Source organism: Pleurodeles waltl, chromosome 5, assembly GCF_031143425.1.
Source record: "Pleurodeles waltl isolate 20211129_DDA chromosome 5, aPleWal1.hap1.20221129, whole genome shotgun sequence".
Lineage (NCBI taxonomy): Eukaryota > Metazoa > Chordata > Amphibia > Caudata > Salamandridae > Pleurodeles > Pleurodeles waltl.
The window spans coordinates 474820222-474843779 of record NC_090444.1 but is presented as its reverse complement, the minus strand read 5'-3'; the positions used below and the strand labels follow the sequence as shown (position 1 = coordinate 474843779).

The 23558-nt window shown below is 44.6% G+C and overlaps 1 protein-coding gene across 2 annotated transcripts in view; it reads left to right on the top strand.

Moving 5' to 3' along the window:
- The first annotated feature begins 3486 nt into the window (after nt 1-3486).
- The window catches only part of PLEKHG1 (pleckstrin homology and RhoGEF domain containing G1), a 273088-nt gene continuing 253016 nt past the window's right edge, over nt 3487-23558 (top strand). The window contains exon 1 of one of the 2 annotated variants that reach the window (XM_069234291.1): nt 3487-3650. In XM_069234291.1, the coding sequence (XP_069090392.1) occupies nt 3641-3650 (10 nt within the window). In that variant the 5' untranslated portion in view covers nt 3487-3640. The remainder of the gene's footprint in view (nt 3651-23558) is intronic. The other variant, XM_069234292.1, reaches the window with a different exon arrangement.

The window sequence follows — 23558 nt, the reverse complement described above, 5'->3', positions numbered from 1 at the left end:
ATATATATATATGTTCTCATAGCATGTTGGCGGTTTCAGTACGTTGAGCTTCCTGAATGAGGAAGGTGCTGCCTAATGCGAGTCTCCAAACTGTTTGTGTATCAATTTTGAAGAACCAATTCCAGTTCAGAAATGAGGGCGCACTAACTTTCATGTGTCAAGTGTGGCTTTTACTGTGGCCAAAAGCACCTACGAGTTTCAGCCATGGAAGGCCTTGACCACGATTAGAACCCATTTACACGAGTGGCCCATTGCATTGCAAATGCTTGTTTTAGTGCGTCAGCATCACAGAGGAAACAGCCACGCCATTTTCTCACTTTAGGAACACAACAAAATCCTCAGACTCAACTGTCATACCGTGTGATCCTTCTTCACACACATTTTCCTTCTCTAAAACACGCACAGCAACCCCCCCCCCCCCCACTTGCACACACACACTTTTCTCTGCTCAGTCTTGAGAAGTAGGATCAGGAGAGTATTGCAGCAATGGTGAAATGCCTCCTAATGAAAGTCTAGAAAAGGGGCACTTGCTGCACAATGTAGGTGCCCCAGAACATGGTGGTGGTGTGTCCTCACAGTCAGTTATTTAAATGTAAATAAAGAAGTGCAGGTACTCGCTCTGCAACTAAAGCAAGAAGGGTGGAAAACAAAGAATGTATAGCGTGAGGCAGCTAGGAATTAAAAAGAATGCACAGTGGGCGGTTAAAAAAATTGCTTGGATGATGGGGAAAGCCTGGTGGGTGGTGGGATTGGCGTAGTTTGACCTAATGGAGAGCGGGAGGAAGGGTAGTTTCTCACACAAGTAGTCACACGAGCAGTCAAGCTGAATTGTTTTGAGCAATGCAGCGGAATATCTCAAGTAACCTGGTGGAGGGTCTGAACACCTCCAGAATATACTTCATGCAGCCCTGTGCACTTTGAAAGTAAACAAAAGAGTACCTTTAGAAGCATATGGCCAGTGGAAGGACATTGACCATAAGCCAATGGCAGTGACTGGAAGGCGTACTTGGTCCCGTCTCCACACAACAACAGGATGGCAAAGCAGCAAGCAGGAGAGAGCAGGAAGTGTAAGCAGATGACGTGCTGTCCAATCAGAAGTACGTAAATTAGAGCAACAATGGAGTAAGCCAATAGTAAGTTCAGGTAAGGAAGGGACGGGTTCTAAGCCCCTTTTACTTTTTTTTTTCTTCATAAAAGCTTTCCCAAGCACAGCGTGCAAGCGCGCATGTGCAGGCGAAATCTTATTAAAAGTTTCTGGTATTTGTAGTTTACACACATGGTATCTCTAAAAATGGATAGTAAGTTTAACAGTCATTCCAAAAGTGGTTGCTGCTTGCATGGTAATTGTTTTTTGAGCATGACAATGGTGTTCTGTTGGTGATAAATGCTAAATTTACTATTCTCAGATTCTTTGAATACCTTTCTATCACTAATTAGATCACTGGTGTAAAACTTCAGTTTTGAGGATATATTTTGATCGACTAACATAAAGTGATTGCGTTTTTCAAAAACTCAAGTTACGATAGCACACAGACGTCTCTTTCCAAGAAGTTTACCTGCATTGAACATCCAGTACACATCAGATGGTTGAGGCTCTTTACACCTCATATTGTTTTCTTTGTTTAATTCATATGCCTGCAATTTGATGACATGCAATGGACATATTGCGCCATGATTAAAAGGAATGGATTATGAAAGAAAATTCACTTGCACATTTAAAATTGTGAAGTTGGATGCATACATACGCGATTGAAATAAATATATAATGGAAGCTCAGCTTTGAAGACATTGTTTTGTTTGAAACGCTTTACAAAGTTAAGAATGAACCACTGGAGGTTTCTACCCTATTATTGTACGCAGTAGGCCTGCATACAAGTAGTCATGCAGCAATATTGTCAGGTTTTTGTTGGTCCAAACATTACCCACTTAATGAAAAAAATAAAAAAAATAAAAAACAGCCTACACAGTGGCACTTGCAATCTGGCCCATCTGCAGTGGCAGACTGCCCAAAGTTCCAGTCCAACACTTGGGACTACCACCCAGGATCCAGCAGCTGTAAGCTTATGGGTGGCATCATGGTTATGGGCAGCTTCAAGGGGGCTTTGAATCTATTACCCGATCCTTTCCAGTGGCACAATTTTTACAGTGGGAGTGCTGGCTATCGCCATCATTTAACTTAAGTGCCTTGTTTTTTCTTTCCACGCTGCTTTTGTTAGTTTAATTGAGAAATGTAAGGGTCGTTAGGCAAGAATGGAATTGAGTCTCTCATAGACTGCTGGTACATATATAGAGATACGTGCACTTTACTTTGCTAAGCAACCATGTCGTTATTTATGGATGTGTTAGAAAATCTCTGGATTGCTGTGGCATTCACTTTTCACCTGTGCCCCACGCTTAATTTGGGCCGGGTTGCCAGCGGGGTCCACCAGCACTCATTTTAGGGACCCATTTATTGCCCCTCATTTTAGGGACCCATTTATTGTCTCTCATCAGACATTACTCGAGGGCAACAGAGAGAAAACATACAAACTGGAAAGAAGGAAGAAGAGAAAGGCGGAAAAATGTCATCAAGTGAGAAAGGAGGAACCTGCAAGAGTGAAATAAAGAGGCCGGGGTGTCTGTCAGTGGATTAAAGAGGGCTGCTGTGGATTTTAGACGACTCAGCCTTGGTATTTGACACACTTACGTTTAATAGCGCCGACCGGGCTTCTGAGCAGCGCTTTAGGCACCGGCACTGATTACTTTACAAATTAATCACTGATTAGACCCCATCCAGGATGCCTTGAGCAGTGTAAATTAAACTCTTGTGTAACGTCAGTGCTCATGATCTCTGCTAAGAAGGGATACATCTGGGACAGGCGCACCTTTACATGTATTTTGTAACCTTCCGCTCGCAAACAAACTTCCTTCCTAAGCCGGCAGCGTTTCACCATGTGATTAATGTGTAAGAATGAAGTCACAAACGCGAAGCAGCTAATGTGGGAGGGGATACCTCAGTGGAGATCCCCCAACACACACCCCCACACAATGAAAATTAATCAAAATAAAGGGGAGAGAGCCTCCCTGCTCCTTTAAAGCGTGCCTCTTTGTAATGAACTAGTGGTGGCAGGGGTTGCCAGAGAGACGAGGCTTTGAAAAGTGGGCATGTCAGGGGTGAGGGCTGCGGTAACAGGCCGCACTCGGTGACATAATGCCGGCCCCCCGGAGGCGCCCTGTGCCCCTGAGCTCAATGTGCGGCATTGTGCGCCACCGGGCAGAGAGGCTTTCGGGGCTCTGAGTGCTGCTGCACAGAGGCCGGGTTTTGTTTCTTTTTTACGTGCCGCAGCCTCGTAAGTAGCCCGTGAGGGGGCGAGGGTGGGTGATGAGAGCGGGAGGCGCGGCACCAGGGCCGGGACCTCTCTGTCTGTGCGCCTCGTCGGGCTCCCACGGGGAGGCAGTGCTGCGGCTCCGCCTGCCCTGTGCAGGGGAGGGCTGCACTGACCCCGCCCCTTCTCTCCGGCCGCTGCGGGCGGCGCTGAGCCCGGGAGTGCAGCAGGCGCACAGACATGAATGCACTGGCAGCACCAAGGGGGACCTGTCTGCGCCGGGTCTGGACTAAAATAGCCTTTTGGATTATTCTCTGTTTTCCCTGAAGGAGAAAATGCCTACGGGTGAGTGAGAGTGCGGACATTTTATTTCTGCGCCCCTCTGTGGACTTAAGGATATGTTTGCACCCCCGTTTCTGTGTAAATGTTGCTGGATGGACCGCTGTGATTCACACTGTTTGCTTTGTGTTTTTATAACTAATAAAAAAAAAAGTTCGAGCGCCGGGACCAGAAGCTGCGATAACGGGGCCCAGGAAAAGTATTTTTCTCTTTGGAGAATTCGTGCAGGGTCAGCCAGAGAGGCGCTTAGTGGTGAGCTAGATAGCACCGGCGGATGCCCAGTTGCAGATCCCACTTTACAGATGTGTCACGTACTCACCCTCGCACCGACAGATCTTCTAGAGTTCTACGGTCGCCACTGGACAGATTCTTTCCGTAGTGCTGCTGTGTGCAAGGGCGGCAGGCGGTATGCACGCCTCAGGAGAAAGATTTCCACAGACCATCACACGCTGTGCCTAATGTGTTGATAGCTGCCTGCTGCGCTGGGGGCTGCATGTGCGGTGACGCCGTGTGTGCAGGGCTCGAGCCTTGTTTTGTCTGGCCGTGCTTGGAAAACTTTTGTTGTATTTTTAAAAACTATCACTTTGAAAGTATCAAAGCAAGGCTCAATTTAGTCGGACGTCCCACCACCCGTTCTCCTTCTGCTATGATTTGTGCTGAGGCGTGGATCCCATCATGAAGATGGAGACCGGTGGTCATGAGATGGGAAATGCATGTTGTGTGTGTGGTGTTTTTTTTTTTTTTACGCAGTGTCTATTGTTCGGGGGGAGGAGGGGGCGCATTCTGCTGGTGGGCACCGAGCGCTTCGATATCCTTCCTTCCCATACCCTACTAGTGCCAGGCTGTTGTGACATGAGTATCTTTGGCACAGTGTCACAGGTTGTTATGGCTCAGACTAAACGCACTGCCAAAGAAGTTCAAAGGTGTGCTTTCACCTGATGCAAGGGTGTGTACAGGCGTGCTGTAATTGTGTGCTTTGACGGTGTCTGGGAGCAACGCGACGTAATCTCAGTATGTATTCTAGGCTCTGCCAAGCAACAGAAGTATCGCTGCCCTGTGGGATCTGCTGCAAAGCGCCATAGCACCCCTGGGCATACTGCGCTTCATAAAATATTTCAAAACCTTTCCGGTACGCGCCCAGGTGTGGCGTTGTTCACTGCCTCGCAGCGCTTTTCTGAGTTTGGCAGCCGTTGTTAAAGTTTTAGTGCACGGGGCTTCTTTCGAAGAAGCCCTCGGGGCAGCCTCGCCCCTCCACTCGTAAAGTGGCTACAAAACACGCTCGGAAAGGGAATACTACACAGATACCACGTTTTTGTTTTCATCGAGAGGGGTCTGTAGAGTTCATAGTGACTTCGTGAATAACACATTGCATGTGGGTTCGCTGAAAAACATGGGTTATTTGCTTCTCTTTGGAATCCCGCACAGTTTTCCCTCTCGGTTTTCCCTCAGTTTCCCTCGGTTTCCAGTGAGCTTTGCGGTGCACTGACCTGGAAATAGATGTCAATGGGGCGCGAAAGAGTTGTGGCTTCTGAATGCTTCCACATGCGCCCTCCGTTTTTGTTGACCCCATCTTTACCCCTTCTCTTGGCCCACTTTTTTTCTCTTCTCTCCGCCTGTATCCACCATAACCCTGTCTTTCCCTCGCCTAGCTCTTTTTACACTGGTGCGTTCCCCCCTCATACTCGTTTGCTTCCCACTCGCCCTTTTCATTCTCTTATCCTCCCCCTCTCGAAGCTTCACTCATTCGCCTAACCACTCTCTGCAACTCATATTTACCTCTTTTTGGGTCTCGCTTGAGACACAGCATGCACTGTTTGTAGCGGGACATGTTGTTATCTTAACAAGAGGCTTAGAGCCCGCCCATTGTTTACCATTGGTTTGCTTCATTGTCACTGATTTGCTTGATTCTTATTCGTTAACTTTGTGGAATTTCCTGCCTCTTCTTGTCCCACACTTGGAGCATGCACACATTTCTATGTCCTTGATCTACTCACTTTTTTAGGTGCTTTTTTTTTCTTTTAAGCATTTTGAGTGCATGTGTTTTCCAGTGGTCTCCCTCTCGTTTTCTGTGCTCCATCTCCCTCTCTTCCCCGTGTATCCTCCCCTCAGCCCCGCATTGCCTTTTTGCATGTGCCCTTTCTCCATGCCTGCTCCGCTTTGCTGTTGTTTACTTTTTTATCTCCCTTCCATGCCCTGGTATTGCTTCTGCCCCTCCAGAGCCATTGATTTGCTTCCGCCCCACCTGCTTTAAAAATGCACACCTGTGTTGCTTTTACCTTTCATACCCTGTGTTGTTTCCACCCCTCCCGCGTCCTGTTGTACTCCCCACCTACACACTTTAAAAATTAGCTCTATTGTGCCTTTTTTTCTTTTGCTACATTTCCTACTCAAATCAGTAACTAAAAAGACAAAAAGCTGCATTGGGGATGCTGTGCGTCGTGGCTAAAACCATGAGCAAAGCCATTAAGGTCCAAAAGGCAAGACTTATTTGGCTTTGCCAATGCTTGTTTATGAATGTGATTTACGCAGTGTACTCCTCCATTCCCTACTTCTTCCGGGTCTCTTCCATCAGCACCACAACACTTGTCTCCTTAGCATCCCCTACCCCAGGTTTCTTAGGGTGGTTTCTCTTTTTTTATTTTTTTTCCCCAGCAGCTATAGTCATCTCAACTGCTCTTAAATCAACAGTATTCAATCCTGTGCGAGGGACTGTATTATTTAAAGTGTGTTACATGTTTACTTTGGCAACACTTGTCATGTCAATTAAGTACATTGTATTGTTTTTAAAATACAAAAAGAATCTATTGTTGTTGTAATCCGACATCCCAGCATGGTTAGGAAGCAGTGACAACATACGAGAATGTGTTCCATTGTGTCAGATGGGCGGCATCCCATGTGTCTGAGCTGCCACAGCACAAAGCGCCTTTTCCGGAAGGCAGCTCCTTGTTTCATTGGAGAGTGGAGTGGCTGACTTTTGGATGCAGCCAGACTGGCTCACAGTTAGACTTGGCCCAGACCAGGCAAGCTAGCTCAAGTTTATCAGATGAATCATTGTCAGCAAGGACGCAGTACCCTATTTCTGGGTCAAATGCATTCTGGGAGTTGTAGTTGTGGTTCACTTCCGTTGAACAAACACCTGGAAACAATGATCTGTGATCAAAAAGCTCAGGGCTGGAGCTTTGTGTTCTTGTCGACACCAAGTTATCTGGTAACCTTGCACATAGCCTATTACCCTCCCAAGATTTTTGGATGATAGTGTGGGGCTACCTCCTTTAGGACACCCCACCTTCTTCAGAAGCATTCTCTGTGCCATTAATTTTTTTTAAGCATAGCTGCAAGGGAGGTGAAAAATGACCACTGGGTATTACTGTCCTGTGCAGCCTTCTTTGTGGCATTTTTGGATTGTTAATCACGGACAGTATACACTTTTCAGCTTCAGGCTTGGGAGGGATCTAGAAGTTCACAAATCCTATAAATAGGCGGGCTTAAGACTGCAAAAAAAAGCTGAAAACGGGCTTAGAGCCCACCCATCACGTAAAATTGGTTTGCTCCAACTTCACTCTCGTTTCTTTGCTTCTTATTGGTCAGAACATCCTCCTGGGGCTTTGTGTGTGTGTCCCTTGCTATGGAGCATGGACCAAGAACAGCTTCCTGTCTGCAGCCAGTGTCATTCCTTTTGCCACAGGCTTCTGCAGGCACCTTTTTTTTGTTTTTAACATGCATTCTTGTGGAGTGCATGTCCTTGCCATCCATCTCCCTCCCTGCGCCCTCCTTCTGCTGTTACTGCTCCTTGGTGTTGCTTTACATGGCCCTCCTCCTGCTGTCATAGTTTCTTCTCCCACCCTCTTCCTGCTGTCTGTGGTTTGTTTCCCCACCCTTGCCCCTCCTCCTGTTTGTGGTTTGGCTCTCACACCCCACGCCATCCTCCATGTCGCTTGTCCCTTCCTATCCCCCACTCAATTTTCACACATGTAGCACAGACTGCTGTGTAACATGATTCAAATGTTAAAAATCGCTATGTCGTGATCAACGTTGGGCATGTCGTGCTGTTTTTGTTGTTGTTTTTTTTTCAAATTAAAGCCAAGCTGCAACACGTGGAAAAAAAATGGCAAAGCCAATGGCTCGCACATAGGCAAAACCTGTTGCCTTTGCCAATGTTTGTTATAGGATGGACTCACAAGACACTCGCATCTTTCCTTGGCTTAGGAAGGAAGAGTCAAGTTTGCCTTTGGTCAGAAGATTTCTCCAGGAAGACTTTCAGGTTTCTCTGTAATGGTGTTACATGGTAGGTGAACCCGCTGCCAGGTCACAGGATCACTGAGAATCCTATCTGGCTCCATAGATATCTCTCGAGTCGTGAGCAGGCAGCGAGTCTTGCAGCAGGAGGGGTGAGATGCAAGCCTCAACTTTTGGCGTTCTTTTATACTTTGGTGCTAAATACGAGTTTGCCCTTAGTGGTGGGACTTCGACTCGTGTCCCTCTGTTGTTAAGCCTCTAGCAGTACATGACAGACTCTCTTTTGAAAACCAGTCTTGGTTGACACTAATGGGGGAAGGACAATCAGAAACTGGGCTCCAAACTTATAGCAGGGCCAGTGGCCAGCTTTCTCCAGGAGACCACTCTGTAGACTGAGTTAGCCATTCTTTCCCCAGGCAGTTTGCTGGTGAAGGGGATGTTTTCATTTAAACTTGAAAATCGAGCAATAACCCAGAACCCCCCCCCCCTTTTTTTTTTTTTAGAACAATTCTAAACAGTGAGGAGGGACCATGAGGCAATGTTTGGGCTCTAGCCAGTTTAGCAGATAGCATCTCTTACTACCCTAGCAGCTTTCCTAAAAAGATGTGCTGTTTATTATTAGGGTCAGTGATTAGTATTTGAATGCAACATATCTGTCCTTTCTCTGGTCCCGTTGCACTCAGAGTTCGGGCGCTCTGCATCTTGGCTTGACTTCGCTGGAGCCAAGGTGGTTGGGTGACTTCGAGTTAAGTGGAACAGGTCTGTCCATTGTGTTGCTAAGCAATCGTATACAATCGTTATTAGGAAGAACAAGATGCATGCATCCCTGCCTGGGATCTTTGTAGTATATTTCGTGATTAATCCTCTGAGGCCCAGGTTTCTTGACACTGAAACATCTGTTCACGGCCCCTAGTTTAGATAGGAAACAAACAAACTTCGTGCGTGGTGCCTTTTTCTTCAAGAAAGGTAAAACTTGTAAACATAGTCTCTGCTGAATTGCCATAAATAATTGATTCCTCGTTGCCTTTGCATTCTCCTCAAGGCTTTCTCTTCTCCCTGCCTTGCCATATTAAAGGTAAATGTTCTACATGCGCTTACTTTCGCTGTTACTATTACTTTAAAATAAACTTTAATTTGAAATTCTCAGTTTGGACAGTACAGTGTCCATGTACTATTATTTGAAATGCTCTTACTCTTTGTGTACCTTTCTTCCATGTTTTCTACTGAAAGTCTTCTGCTTGGCATTACTTGATCATGTATAAGGCAATCAAGTTGTTTTCGTCAATTAAAAGGAGCTTTCTGTGGCCCAGCCGAGGGTGTTCTGACTCTGCTCGTCTTTGTGTTGGATTGTTAGGGCCCCCTGTGGATTAGTGACCTTGGTTGAAGCGGTTAACCTCCCAACACCATCTTTTCCAAGCCCAGTGCATGCCATGCAAAGGCCTTAGTTGGCCTTGGGACCCCCTGGTACCATCTTGTGTTTTGCATCTCCTTGAACTGCTTCTTTTTGTGAAAGTATCGAAAAAAGGTTCTCTGGAAATACATCTTCCTAGCAATACCCTGAAATGAGCGCAATGATACGGGAAAAAGTAATGAATTGGATTAGGATTGGTGCTAGACAGTAGAACAAAAACAACACAACAGCGATGGTGAGTCCATAACAGCACACAAACTCAGTATAGTTGGCAAAACCGGGACACAAGCAAGGGTCGAGAGAGCCACATAGGCAACTGACTCTTACCTTGGATTTCTCACTCCAGCGGGTAGGACGACCACCTCACTACACAACATTATGGACATAGTCTCCAGTCCTGAACTTTTCACCTACCCAACATTGATTTTGTGTGGTCAACTTGATCAATGAAACCAAAACAAGGCAACATCAAGAAAAATCAGACTGCTATACAAAAGTCTAGGACCAGAAATGGTATGTGTAATGACATGGAGTGAGGTGGTGACTTTAACAATAGAGCAAAATATGCAGGCGCTAAAAGGGCAGAAATAGTCTCTGTACATTGTATTGGAAAACCAATTTAGGACATCCATGCAGGCCAGGTACAAGAGTAAAGTTTATTTTGTGCTTGGGGGTGATCGAGATGTGGCCCCATCATTTGTGGGATTTCTATTATTTTGAAGACATCAACGGCTACAAACTCCCATCACTCACACGTTTTGTATGCAAGTCCATCAAACAGTGTATGTTGCGATCAGGGTGATCATTTCACCCCAAGTCATCATAGAGATACTTTACACTACAGGGCATTGGTGTGACATCCTGATGCCTTCAGGATGTTTTCTCTTTGTTTGATTTCTTTTACCTAATTAAACTAACAGTGCACACCAGAATGTAATGATTTGTAAGTGGACAACCTAAGTCTGAAAACAGTGTCTGTCATGATATGGAATGAGGCGGTCACCCTAACGGCACTAGAAGAAAAACCTGATAGCCACAAAACTGTGAGTGCACCCCATGCCATGTGGGTGGTTTTCAGTCAACAATGTTTCTCGACCAAAGCTTTAAACATGCTAGGATTTGTGGGCCTACTTGTATTATGAGGAACTTTATACTACTAGTTTAGCATGTCTCATGCTTGTAGCTGAAACAAGCCTTGGCAAAGTCAAGAGGTCTTGCCCATGCAAGAAGTATTGGCTTTGCCAATGTGTGTTCACTATGCTGTACACCAGCATGGCTGCTATTCAGCTTGGCTAAAAGTTAGTGGCGTTGAGGAGTGCTGTTGTACAATGGAGTGTTGTCATGGTGTGGAGGGGCATGGATTGATGTAGTGTGGAGTGGAGAAAACTGGCATTGAATGGCGTAGAGGGAGATGCATAGAGTGGAGGGGCATAGAGTGGAGTGCCGTAGAGTGCACTATGCATGTTGAAGTAGTGCACTGCCATTACAGACAAAACATTTTCAATTGGAATGATCCTTACATTTGCACCAACATACAGTTTTAACAATAAAATCATACAGCACACAAACAATACTATGTGGAAATAGCATCACCTGTTGTATTGATTAGTGTTGATCATGTTCAAATATGTTTCCAACACGTCAGATTTTTTTTTAAGTGCTTAATTTCTGCTTTCTTGATATATCTGAACAAAACTATTTGCACAGTTCATTTACAAACATTTAAATTTTGTTGTGTACTAGAAAAAAGCCTCTCCTTTCACACCTCCCTAAGATTGTCAGATAAATCCTTTTTCTTTGAAGTCATAGAAAGAAAACTAAACACCAAGCTCCCTCAGAAGACAGAGCCTGACATTTGACCACTAGCTTTGAACGCACAACTAATGTGACAAGATAAAAACAAGATTTACAGGCCTCTTTGCATAAAGTGAGTACTTGTGAAGAATACAGTAAACATGCTATGCTCCACAGGGGGGACTAACTGAAGCTGGACAGCCGAAAACAAATAAAGTCTGCAAATAGAAAGCAAGCAAATGTGAGTTACAAAACACAAAGCCCATGGTAAGCAATGGGCAGAATCCACTCCCAGGGAAGCTTTCAGAATGACTCCAAGACGTCCTAAGCAACCCAGACAGCTGCGCTGTCGGGTAGGCTTCGACCTATAAACAGTGCCGGCTAAAACTTGTTCTTGTAACATGTATCCAGTTGATACTGACATATATGTATGGAAAGGCAGACTCTACAGAAGGGGATATTGTGCAATAATGGGTAGTACTCCTCTCACTCACAGGGAGTCCCCACAAGTGCTTTAAGTGGGTGGGTCCTGCCAGGTCTCTAACACAGCAGTAATTAAAAACTGACTTGGAAGCAGGTCGCTACGGGACCCTATATTCATTTCCTTACACTTTACTAGCACAACCCTGATCTACTCTTCTATAATGATTGTAAAAACTTTCAAGATAACCCATGTCAGCAATGCGGTCCCTATTTACCTTTCACATGTTTTACATCATCTTCCTTATGAGTATTTACTTTCTCCAGGTGTTTCTGTGATTTGTCTTTTTTTAACGCAACATAGGACTCCTTTTTCCATGGATTTATTATAGTGCATATGGTGAGGGGAGAACCTCCAGGTGCCTGAGTAAGTTCAGTTACTCAGTGAGTTTTCATGATGGAACACCTTGGAGAGCTCTGGCATTGATCCTGAAGGCAGCAGGAGTTTTGCTCAGTACCAGACCCTGGGCCAAAAGTGTTCAGTCTACAGCCTGAGCCAACCCTTGCACCACTGCAGACCACACAGCGGGAGGGCCACATATGTGGGAATGGGAATTACTGTTTTATGTGAAAGTGTGAGAAGGAGGAGTTTGCAGCTGTTGAAATATTGACAGCGCCAGAGTGAAAGAAAATGTTCAGTGTGCAGGTTAGTGGTGGGTGTTTGTGAGACGGGGCGTGGTGAAGGAACATGAAGCAAGGCAACACATGCAGAAGGACAGAATGAAAAGACCATGATGAAGCGGCAGGAGATGAAGTGTGAGGAAGTTCAGAAGGATGGTGGGAGAAAAGAGGGGTTCCAATGGGGGGGGGGGGACTGCAGTAAAAAGTGGTGTGAAAGGGAGTAGGGTAGTGAGACACTCTGAGGGCCACAACCCCTTCACAGACCACCACCAGAAAATAGGGTGACCAGATTTTAGGAGCAAAAACCGGGACAGGCCATACATAAAAGGACTAAAGACTTTACTCTCACTTTTATATCTGGCCTGTCTCGTTTTTTGGCGTAGCTTTCTGAATGTGTGCCTATACATATGTGTGTCTGCTTGGAGCAGACAGGGGGCTGTGTTGCCTGATAGTAATAGATAAATTACTTTAATTATTTCATACTTTGTGGGCGTCTTTAACTTATGCTTCCCTAGATGATCTGACCTTTGTCCCAAAAAACGGGACATTTAATGATTTGACCTCTGTCCTAAAAGAAGAGAAGCGTCGCCAGGACACTCCTCTAAAAACCGGGACTGTCCCCGGACGCCTGGTCACCATACCAGAAAATCCACCAAATGAACAAGGACAAAGGTAGTCTCTGGTGGGAAGATGCCTTCATGCACGGGTGCAAACCAAGTTTGGATTCACAGTACAACACCTGCCCATACTCAGCATGGCCCATCCTCTCCCCGAACTAGCCACCACGGACGGCCGCGTGCCTTCATTATAAAAGTATTTCTACCTATGAAATACTTACACCTACATACCACCTTCCACCCTTTTCTTTTTTCTTTAATTTGGGAATTGGCACAAAAGTCACATTAGGCGTGAGGCTTGCAAGGAAAACCTAAATCTGAACAACGGTTTCTGAGCTCTTCATTTTCCTAGGGAAGTAGCCAGTGCAGTGTAGGTTTTTTTGTTTATTAAACCCGGGTCTTGTAGTCCTAATTTTATAGGGTGCTAAAGTATTTTACAATAGGGATACACGGGTTTTTAAGGCCCAGAATCCTAAATGAAGCCCTGACTGGTTCCGTTTCTCCGACATAGACAAAGGAAACTCAATCATGTGTTTTGGAAATGGAAAGCCAAGATTGCGTCATCTGTGATTGATGGATGCATTTATGGTGAGGTGTTTGAAAGGCTTTATTCAAGGCCTGCTCCTTTGTGGGAGATTTCCTACTGCTTCTTTATTCGTTTGCTACTAACTACCGACCTCTCTTAAATGGAACAGTTAGACACTCACGATCTTGTAGATATGATCCCATAGAAGGAGTAAATCTATATTATGAATGTGAATCTCATTACACGTAAGTGCGGGCCTTCTACTCGGTCTGCGCACTGCTGCCCACGTCGCAGGGTAAGCAGACCTTGCATACTGTTTGCACCATACTACACCCTGTGCCGTCATCTCCTGCCGACAAATCTCACGGCTCTGAGGCATTGCTCCTAACAAAGGCCTGCCCGGGGTGAGGGCGCAGTGACAAAGGCCTGACCTTTCGACCTTTCGACCTTTCTGTGAGGCCGACCCGCCCCGCCCGCCTGCCTCACCTCAGGCTTGTCTCGTTCAGCTCGAGCTGGAGGGCAGCGCGGAGCACTTGCACTTGTCCCAAGAACAGCACAATAGCGCATTGAAGTGACCCTGTACCGACAGGCCTTCCGAGCTTGCTTACTGTGGGACTCTGACTTTCAACCGGGGGCGCCCAGTTCGCAACCGAAAAGCATTGTGGGAGTTGTAGTTAAAACTTCCGATTTACAATAGCTTGTATTTTAAATCACAGCCAGTGACTGGAAACGTGCAACGCCTGCGGCGTGTAATGTGTCAGACTCCGGTTGCAGCGCTGGCCAGTGAAAGCTGCTCGAGAGCGGTCCAGAAATGCAGACTGTGGCAGGGAAGGAGCCCAACACCTGCAGGTACAAGGAGCGCCGTTCTTTCTTTTCTGCAGAGTTCAAAGGATTAGTTCGCTTTTTTCTTTAAAGACAAACATCTGTTCGGCAGCCTCATTTTATTAGCTCCGTTATGCTTCTTTTGGTTGGAAGTGGAGCCTTGCTCAGCAGGGGTGGTGGCACCCGAGGCGTCTGGATAAATGTTACAAGTTCTAATTCGAGGAGACTCAATAATTGAAGTCGAAGAGCCCCAACTACAGTGTCCCACCGTCTGCCGCGATCACAAGCCGAGTCGAGGGGTGAGCTTGCGGGTCATTTCCAGAAAACATGTTGCTTAGGCTAATGTTTGTTTCCTTTTGTGTTTTTGACGTCTGGCACTTCATGTCAAAACAGCTAGAAGTTTTATTTTCATACAACAGGCATGTCTCTGTCAGGAAGTGAAGACTGTATTGAGAAGAGAAGGGTGAGTTAGGACTGGTTATGAGAGGTCTCCTCTTACTACTTTCCAGCCCCGATGCTTTCCTCAGAGAACCAAGTGCATTCTGGGATTTGTAGCCTTGCTTTATTGAACGGAACCATTTGGACTAACACATGAAACAATTATTTGTTTTAAGAACGCGCAGAACTGGAGCATGGAGTCCATGTTGTCGCGGAGCTGCCTGGTAATCCTGCTGCCAGTGAACTGTGTAGGCAGGCATTATGTTTAATTTGACTGAGGTCACGTGGTGCTGTGGGCTCTACTTTCTGGGTGCTCATGGAACGCGTCCTCTGGGTGCAAGGCGCAATGAGTGAATGAATACACGAATGGAGGCCTTTGTATAGTGCGGCTCTGCAAACAGAAATCAGCATGCACAGTTGTGCAGAATTGTGAGAGTGTAAACGGGCCAGGCAGGGAAATTAATAACGACTTCGGGTGGTCCTCATCTCGGACCAGCCACTAAGGGCCGGTAACTTTCAGTAGGGCAGGCTAAGTGGAGTAGAAACAGACCGTTAAGGGCTCTCCCCTTCCAACCACCCCCCTTCCCTGTCTCTGGCCTAAACGTTTATGGGTAAAGCGCCCCCCCAACATGGGGGAGCACGGCCCGTTAGGGGACGGGGCCTCCGAGGCCGATGCTCCCCTTTTGCACTGGTGGTGCGAGAGGCTGGCCAGAACATTCAAAGCAGAGGAATCGTAGCGGCTGCGTTGGCCGCTAGCCAGTTCCAGCCGCCGTGGGACAGTGGGGGGCTATTTAAGTGCTCCCTCAAGAATGCTCGTCCTTCTTATTCCGGACGCGCGGCTGGAGCTTGCGGGGGCCCGCAGTTGTCCCACCCACCCTCTCCTTAATTTAGGTTGCGAAGAATGGTTTAAGCGGAAATTGAGGTATTAAAGTGACCAGAAACAATAGTGGGGTCCCCAAGGTTGGGGCCCCGGGAGGACACCAGGGATTGCATCCTGAAGTTCTGAGCCAACCTGCGGATGTACACACCAGATTGAGGGGAAAGGGAGCACAGATCGCTGGGGGGGCCATTGGGCTCCAGCTCTTTGCCGCCCTGTTACACCCTGAGACTGATTGGTGTTTGGAGGGGGGGCGGAACCCTGAGCGTGAGGACAAGGAACGGTGTAGTCAGGGTAACCGCCCCTCATAAGGATACAGGTGAGATATGGGTCACTTGTGTGATCCAATGGTGGTTCAGGACAGGAAGGGATCCTGTCAGAAAAGATTTATGGTCACGAATTTGTTATCTCATGACGTGTAAATATTTGTGTAATGTTTTTATGAAAATGATTTATGACTTTATGCTAAGAGAGTACTAAGGTTGTGGTAATAAAAACTCCTTCCACCAAGTTAGATTGTCGTTCTGCGTATAACAGGTGGGGGGAGTGTGGGCTGTCTGGAGGCCTCGGGATCCTATTGCTTCCAACTTTACCCCTGCCTACTCCGTTCTTTGAACATTTAGGGCTTTTGAGTCCACTTACTGGTTTTTGTGCAGCCCGAAGTTTTTGCTGGTTTATTCCGCACGACAACAACCAATGTTTGGCCTGCAACTGAGGACCCAGTGTAAAATGAACCTCCTTAATTCAGATTGTTTCTCATGATGAAATTCTTAGTGTTTATCGTTGACGTATTAAGAATGAAAGCATGAAATATATACACCATTGTACCTAGAGGGGGATACAGGGTTGCTCCTTCTTTTATAGTCATGACAAAAACACATGAAGACATTGACCAATTGATTCTACTCATACCTCATCCATGCTGCACACGAAAGGACCCTATGTATGGATGCGATAAGCAGAAATCTAGGGGCCTCCCAGAACCGAAGACTTGCAGCATAGTGAGGTGAAGCATTCATCATCTAAAGGAAGGCAGATTTGTATTTGTATTTATATAGCGCTTACTGCTCCTGACGAGGCGTTGAAGCGCTTTTTGGCGAGTAGCACACTACTCCGAAACCCAAGAGGAATTAGTGGTGGATTAGTATAGGGAAATATGAGTACAGTATTAATATTAGTATGAGTGAATTTGAGCAGAGGAAATGTGAGTTTGTTAGTTGGACTGACTAGAGTAATGGTGGGATAGAGGAGGGAAGAACCCAATCAATCAGTATTTGTAAAGTGAGGGTCCAAGGCGCTGGGGGGGAAGGGGAGGGGCCTCATCCAAAGAGCCACGTCTTGAGGTTCTTCCTGAATGGTGAGCGACGGGCTTTGTCTGAGGTGCAGGGGGAGGTTGTTCCAGCTCTTCACTGTAGTGGAGGTGAAGGATCGTCCTCTGGCAGTGGTTTTGCAGTTGCAAGGGATGGTGGCCAGGGCCATCTGGGTGGAGCGGAGGGATCTTGCAGGGGTGTGGAAGGAGACGCGGTGGGTCAGGTAAGCTAGTCCTGCGTTGTGTATGGCATTGTACGTGTTCAGAATTGTTAATTGGAAGTTTATAGTAATAGGATGGGGTTTGGGATGAGTAAAGGAGCGATGGAGGAGGGAAGAGTCTGTGGAAAGGGGTTAGGGAGATCATAGTGGCAGAAGGAGTTTTGGATGAGTCAAAGGTGAGATAAATGAGGGAGAGTTTAGTAGGGGTTTTGGGACACCATAGTAGTAAAATTAGGTTTGCGGTTAGCTAGATTTGTTAGAGGAGGGAAGAGCTTAGGCAGGGTTATTTTGGAGATCAAAGTAGTAGAATGGGTTTGGGATGAGTCAGAGTGGGGATGGATGATAGATTGATAGAGACGTAGGGTGATGGGTAGACATTGTAAAGCTTATGAGAGAGTAAAAGTTATATGATTTATTTATTTTTGAATTTTATTTATAGATTTTTTTTTATTTTTATATATTTTTTCTCTAGTACTGTAGGTCTAGAGTAATAAATAGGTATGTAAATACATATTAAGGTGAATATATATGTGCAAGGAATATAATAATGGGTAAAATAATACGAGAAGTAAAGTTGTATTGTATAAACACAGACGTCCAAGATTTGTAATATTTGATGTTAATAAGTGTACTTTTATAACATTAATTTATCTTTCCTCTTTTTTTTAATAACAAAATGCTTGCTGTTAACTATTTAGGATAACATTTGCTCATTGTGATCTAAAAAAGAAAGCAGGGATTCATAAGTATCTAATATAACAACGTATCTAGGAGCTATGCAATGACCTATGAACTTGTTAAGCATAAAATAAAAAAATAATATAAATGTTTATACACACAAGTATGTAACTGAGTAAATATACATTTGTTAAACAGCCTTAAAGAGTATGTGTATAATTTATTATTATGAAATATGACTATACATCTCTTAAAGTACTATACATATCTAGTATATACACATAATCAGATTATAAGTATTTATCAACACAGACATATGCAGTCCATTGCTTTTTGAATATGGTGGCTATGAAGGAAAGAGCCAACTCTTGAGTAGTCTTCTGAAGATAAGATAGTTATCTGTGGATCTTATGTTGGTGGTAATGAATTCCATAGTTTGGCTGCTTGGACAGAGAAAGATGTACCACCTGTTGTCTTTTTCTTGCATGGTGGTGTTTTAAGGTGAGGTGCCAATCTTGAGCAGCGGTTTCTTTGTAGAATGTATTTGGTTATTTTGTTGCTGATGAAAAGCGGTCCTGTTCCATGTATAGCTTTGTCGGTGATACAAAGCAGCCTGAAAGTGGATCTTCTAGCAACCGGTAACCTGCGTAGTGCTGTCAAGGCAGGGGAGATGTGGTCTTGTGGTTTTATATGTAATAGCAGCCTGGCAGCTGAGTTCTGAATTTGTTGTACTTTTTTCATGATAGATCGAGATGATCCATGGTAGAGGCCATTGGCATAATTCTGTTTAGATGGTGCAAGAAGGATGACAGCCTGCACCTTGTGCGGCAATCTGAGGTTGGGGGAAGATGTGTTGCAGAGTCTTCAAGGTGATGAAGTTTGATCGTGCTAATTTGTCCACTTGGGCACTCATTGTTAACTTGGAGTCCATGGTAATGCCAAGGTTTTTAACTTCCTTGGATACTAGTGGAGGTGGTCACAGATCGTCAGGCCAGGCTCACAGTGGGTCATAATTTTTCCAGTCGCCACATGTGAGTATTTCTGTTTTGGAAGCATTCAGTTTGAGATGGCCTCAAGTCATCCACTGATCAACAGCTCTGAGGCAACTGAAGATTTGTGAGTTTTCATGGTCTTTGGGGCATTCCAATTTAAGTAGTATTTGTGTGTCATCTGCATAGTTGTTGCATGTGAGTTGAAAATCATTGATCAATTCTGGTAATATCATCATGTAGATGTTGAAAAGCATAGGTGAGATGATTGATCCTTGGGGGACCCTTGGTTTTGTGAGGTAGGGTTTGAACGAGAAGAGGGGAGAATAGATAATATAAGGTAAAAAGGGATACATGGAAATTCTTTATTCACAGCTTCACACCAATCAGGACTTTCCACTCAATGGCAGTCAGTTTGCGTTGATGTAATTAAGAAAATCTTATGCACATATGAGGAAGTTTGAGGGATTTTTGAAGAAATGTGCAATGGAATTATTAAGATGGATAACATCTTAATAATTCTCACTGTGGTTCCTAACCTGGTAGAATGCAAAAGATATTGGCTGCCTCCACAACCTAATTCTCACTGTAGTTGCTAACGTTGTAGAAATATATTTGCTGCCCCCCCCTTCCAAACCTAAAAAATACACCTTTGGAAAACTATTATACACGCCAAGGCTGTAAGAAATGTGGTTGTGTAGCTAGGTAACCGTTGTATAGACGCACTACTCCTGGGTTCATGCAGATATTAGTAGGGCCAGGCTCTACTGATGCAAGCTGTTTTGAAATACCAATGCCAGAAAGTCCAGGCACAGTGGTAATCATCATAGGGATAACCATGGTTGCCCCTCTCCAGAAAAGCCTTTACCTGCAACTTATAAGGTATCAAATCAACTTAATAGTTCTGTGCTTGACATAAAAGTTCCTGACAGGCACATAACCTCCTGCTCAGAAAAATTACAGCACAGGTTTCAGGCACATCTGTAAATTCCATCAACATTCTGCTGGGTTCCCTGCTTCCTGGTTGCATGAAAAGTTCAGGGCTAATATTCCCTACTCAGTCAAGCCTTCAGTATTTTGTTATTTTGGAGAGCCTTAAAACCCTTGTGGTCTGACACCAAGGAGCTACTGCCCATCCATAATTTATCCCTAGAAATGTTTCATCTTGTTGTTTGTATGACATGAGCTTGCAGTAGAGAAATCAGGGCCTCATTTAGAGGTGGTAATTTGCCCTCCTACTTTTGCTCCTTAACACTCATCATACCTTTTAAGGTTTGTTAGTTTTTAGGTCTTGCTTAACAGCAGAATTGTCTGTATACCTACTATTTATCACTTCTTTAAAATCTGCAAAGGGTGGGTATTTTTTTTACCACATCTCATTCAAATGGCTGTATGGTGTGTATCACTCCATTTCCTATAGCGTGCTTACATTGCAATGCACTAGGTACTATTTACATCTCAAAAGTAAACTGAATCGCCACACTAAATTTCGTACTTCCTGTATGCATTATGCACAGAAAGCATATATATATATATTTTTTTTCAATGCAGCACGATTTTTTAGTGTTCAGTGAGGACGCAACATGCAGTCATACCTATTGGCTCCAACGACGCATGCTGTAACTGGTTGCTTTCGCCTGTTTACAATCAAAATCCTGTGAGTGGTCACCAAAAAGATGTTATGTTTCTTGGATGGGGCTTGTGATGTCACTTGTGTCGCCTCAGTGATTTTCACTATAGAAGAATGAAATTCAGGTTTTGCTAAATCTTTACCGGTTCTGATGTACGTTGCTTAGTGGCCAAGGAGCCACGAGAGGCAGATACACCCCATGAAATGTTGGACATCTTGGGAATTCTGTCCAGGGTCTGCCTCTGTTTTAGTCATCTTCCCATTGACCGCCGGATGCATCATTCGCATGCAGCCTTAATGTGGAGCATCCTCAATGCAGATATCATGAGCATGCTTCACAGAGCCAACTAGCAGAATAAATGTGTGTTTTGGTCATTTCCGGTAGTGACTGGTACAAATGATTACCGATAATTTTTTTTTTCTTCAAAACTTTAATGTGGTTTGGCAAGGCTGGATTTGAGACTCCTCGTGCTGTGCTGGTGAAGTGGACAGGTAGGTGGTCACATACAGGCTGCCTCTGTTTCCACTATGTTGTAGAGAAATGGCAAGAAACACAGGCACATCAAGAGAGGCCACTTTATCAGAACAAAGCAGGGTACCAGCATAGATTACTCACAACATTGTTATCTTGGTTATATATGTGCACACACATATGTGAACTCCTTGAATAAAATATCAGATGGTGCAAAACGTGTCAGCTGGAAGGAACTGATAATAAAACAGCTCACTGTTTGGAGGGGAATAAACCAGCACGACTGGTATTAACATTTGACCACTTAGTTGCCGATGTATGAGAAAAGGAAGTGAATAATATGACTGGAAACCAATACACAGTGCTTGGGTACATTTGTCTGCCTTGCAGGGTGCAGAGGAAAAAGGTTGCATTTGTATATTTTGGATTTAGTTAGAAAATAAAAACGAGCTGCAATAAAGAGTGACAAACCACCACCTCCTGTAAATTTGTAGCCGAAAGTCAGGAAAGTGCAAACCTTTTCAGCACTTCCTTGAACTTATCTTGAGCTGTTCTATTCCATGCGGACGTGTTCTGTTTAATGTTTCACCATTTTTGTTTACCTAGGGGTTTGTATATGGCTCATGGCAGCTCGATGTACAGAAATTTGTTTAAGAGACTTAGGGCCACATGTACGAACACTTTTTCCCATAGACACAGAATGGGTAAAAAACCTTTGCTACATCTGGCCTTAAAACTTATAAATATGAACTTGTTTTCGCATAGCACTCTAATACCATGGATTTTGCAATTTAATGTTATCATTGAATAGTAATGACATTGTGGTAGGTTTTATTGTATTGTAGCACTTTCAGGCTCTGGGTGAAGGTAACCCTCAGCGCTGTCCAGTTTTCGAGTACGCAGCTGATCTGTTGTGAAAGTCTGGAAGAGGGCGTTGGTTGAGGTGTCACTGTGAAAGGATGTGTTGCGGTGTCCTAGGTGAAGTCGAGGGATGTACTTCAGGTTTGATGCAGCAGCACGTAACCGCTTCTAACTCATGAAGCAGTATGTGACAGTTGCATAAGGGAAAGTTTTTGTCCGCTGTGTATACAACCCTCAGTGAGTTGTTTAGAGATATAGAATTATTATTTTTCGAACAGTAATGTGACCTTCTGAAATGATCTCTAGATCCCTGGTGGTGATCCTGTTTTGTAGCTCTTTGGGAGTGTGGTCAGTAGCTTTCATGTTTGATTGGTAAACAAATATTGTCACATAACTCCAAAAAGTTTTGCTTTTTTGTGCTGGCAGCGACACCTGGTTTTGTCTTCATTTTGAAGTACCTAAATGTTTCCATGATTGATGATGCTCCAGAAGAGATTTGCTTTATTCAAAATGGGGATACAGGATACACCAGATCTCCTCATTTTGTCTATCTATTTATCTATCTATCTATCGTTATATTTATCACCAACCTCCCCAAAAGGCAGCGAAGAAATGTACAGGCTCAGTATAAGAACTCTGCAGAATAAGATGTTCTGGGTAGACAGGTTTGCTTGGAAGACCTGTTTACCTGTTTTTGTTTTTTTTGTTTAATTGGTGCGCCATGCGTGATTTCATGCATTTTCAGTTGCGTGGTTGCATGGTAAGTGGAGCTCTCTTGACCCACACACCTACATGTGGTGACTGCGTGTGGTTAGAATGCCTGCAGTGTGTCGATTAAATATCTCCAGCACTGCAGAGAGTTTTTAATACACTACTCTGCAGATTCGGTAAGTCAGTGTGTCCTCCAAAAGAGAATGATTCACTGAGACGTCAGGCTAAGGAGCTGCTTCCGAGCACACACTCCGAAGCCTTCGCCCTGTATTGGATCCCCTGTGGCATTAGTAAGACCATCTCCCTGAACCGCAGTCTGTATGGCTCTGTGCACTGCCTGGCGGTGTGGGAATCGGAAACAAAAACTACACTATTGAGGAGAATTTCTTTCGCTACAGCTCTGGGTGCTATCACCTTTCACTAGCACTAAATTCACATTCTAAACTGGCGTAAATGTTGAGGGCCACTTCATGGTGTGCAGTCTACAGACTTACCCACAGCGCGGGATTAACTTACGCTAGCTACCCATGCTTTCTCCCATGCCCTTGAGTCTCTAAAGGTGTTGGCGATGGCAGAAGGCATGGGCCTTTGTCATCCAGGGGGAGGTGCTTGTGTCACCTGTACTGTACCACAATACCGCGGTTGGCGTATCAGCCTACATCTATTTTGTGATGATAATATGGACTGCGAAATATTGTCACCGCGGAGTTAATAGTATGTTTGTGAAGTCCATGTCATGGTTCCGATGTATATTTTTTAGGTCCCTAAGGTGACATACAGCTGTGTTTCCTTTCTTCAGTACATCTTCTTAGGTCCTCTTCCACTGGCATGGAGGCCACAGCGCAAATGGATAGATATCATCAATGGAACTTTTACTGATGTTGTATCCGGAGTCCATCAGACCAGTGGCTTTACAAAACATAATCAGACAAACCTCTAATTATTGTGCAATTAAAACACATTTTCTTCTTAAAGTGAAAATAACACCACCCAACTATGCTGCTCCAAGAGATAAAAGGAGTATATTATCGGTTACCTCATTTATATTTTCCTTCTCAAACCTTTAATAAATCCTTTCTACCTTGCACACATCTTGTAGACAAATCACAAAATTACTGTTTATTATTCCAATGTTACTTATCTGTTTGTCCAAACAGAATACCACTAGTATCGTTCTTGATTGACATAACCCACGCCATACACAACGTTCTACTCCACGTC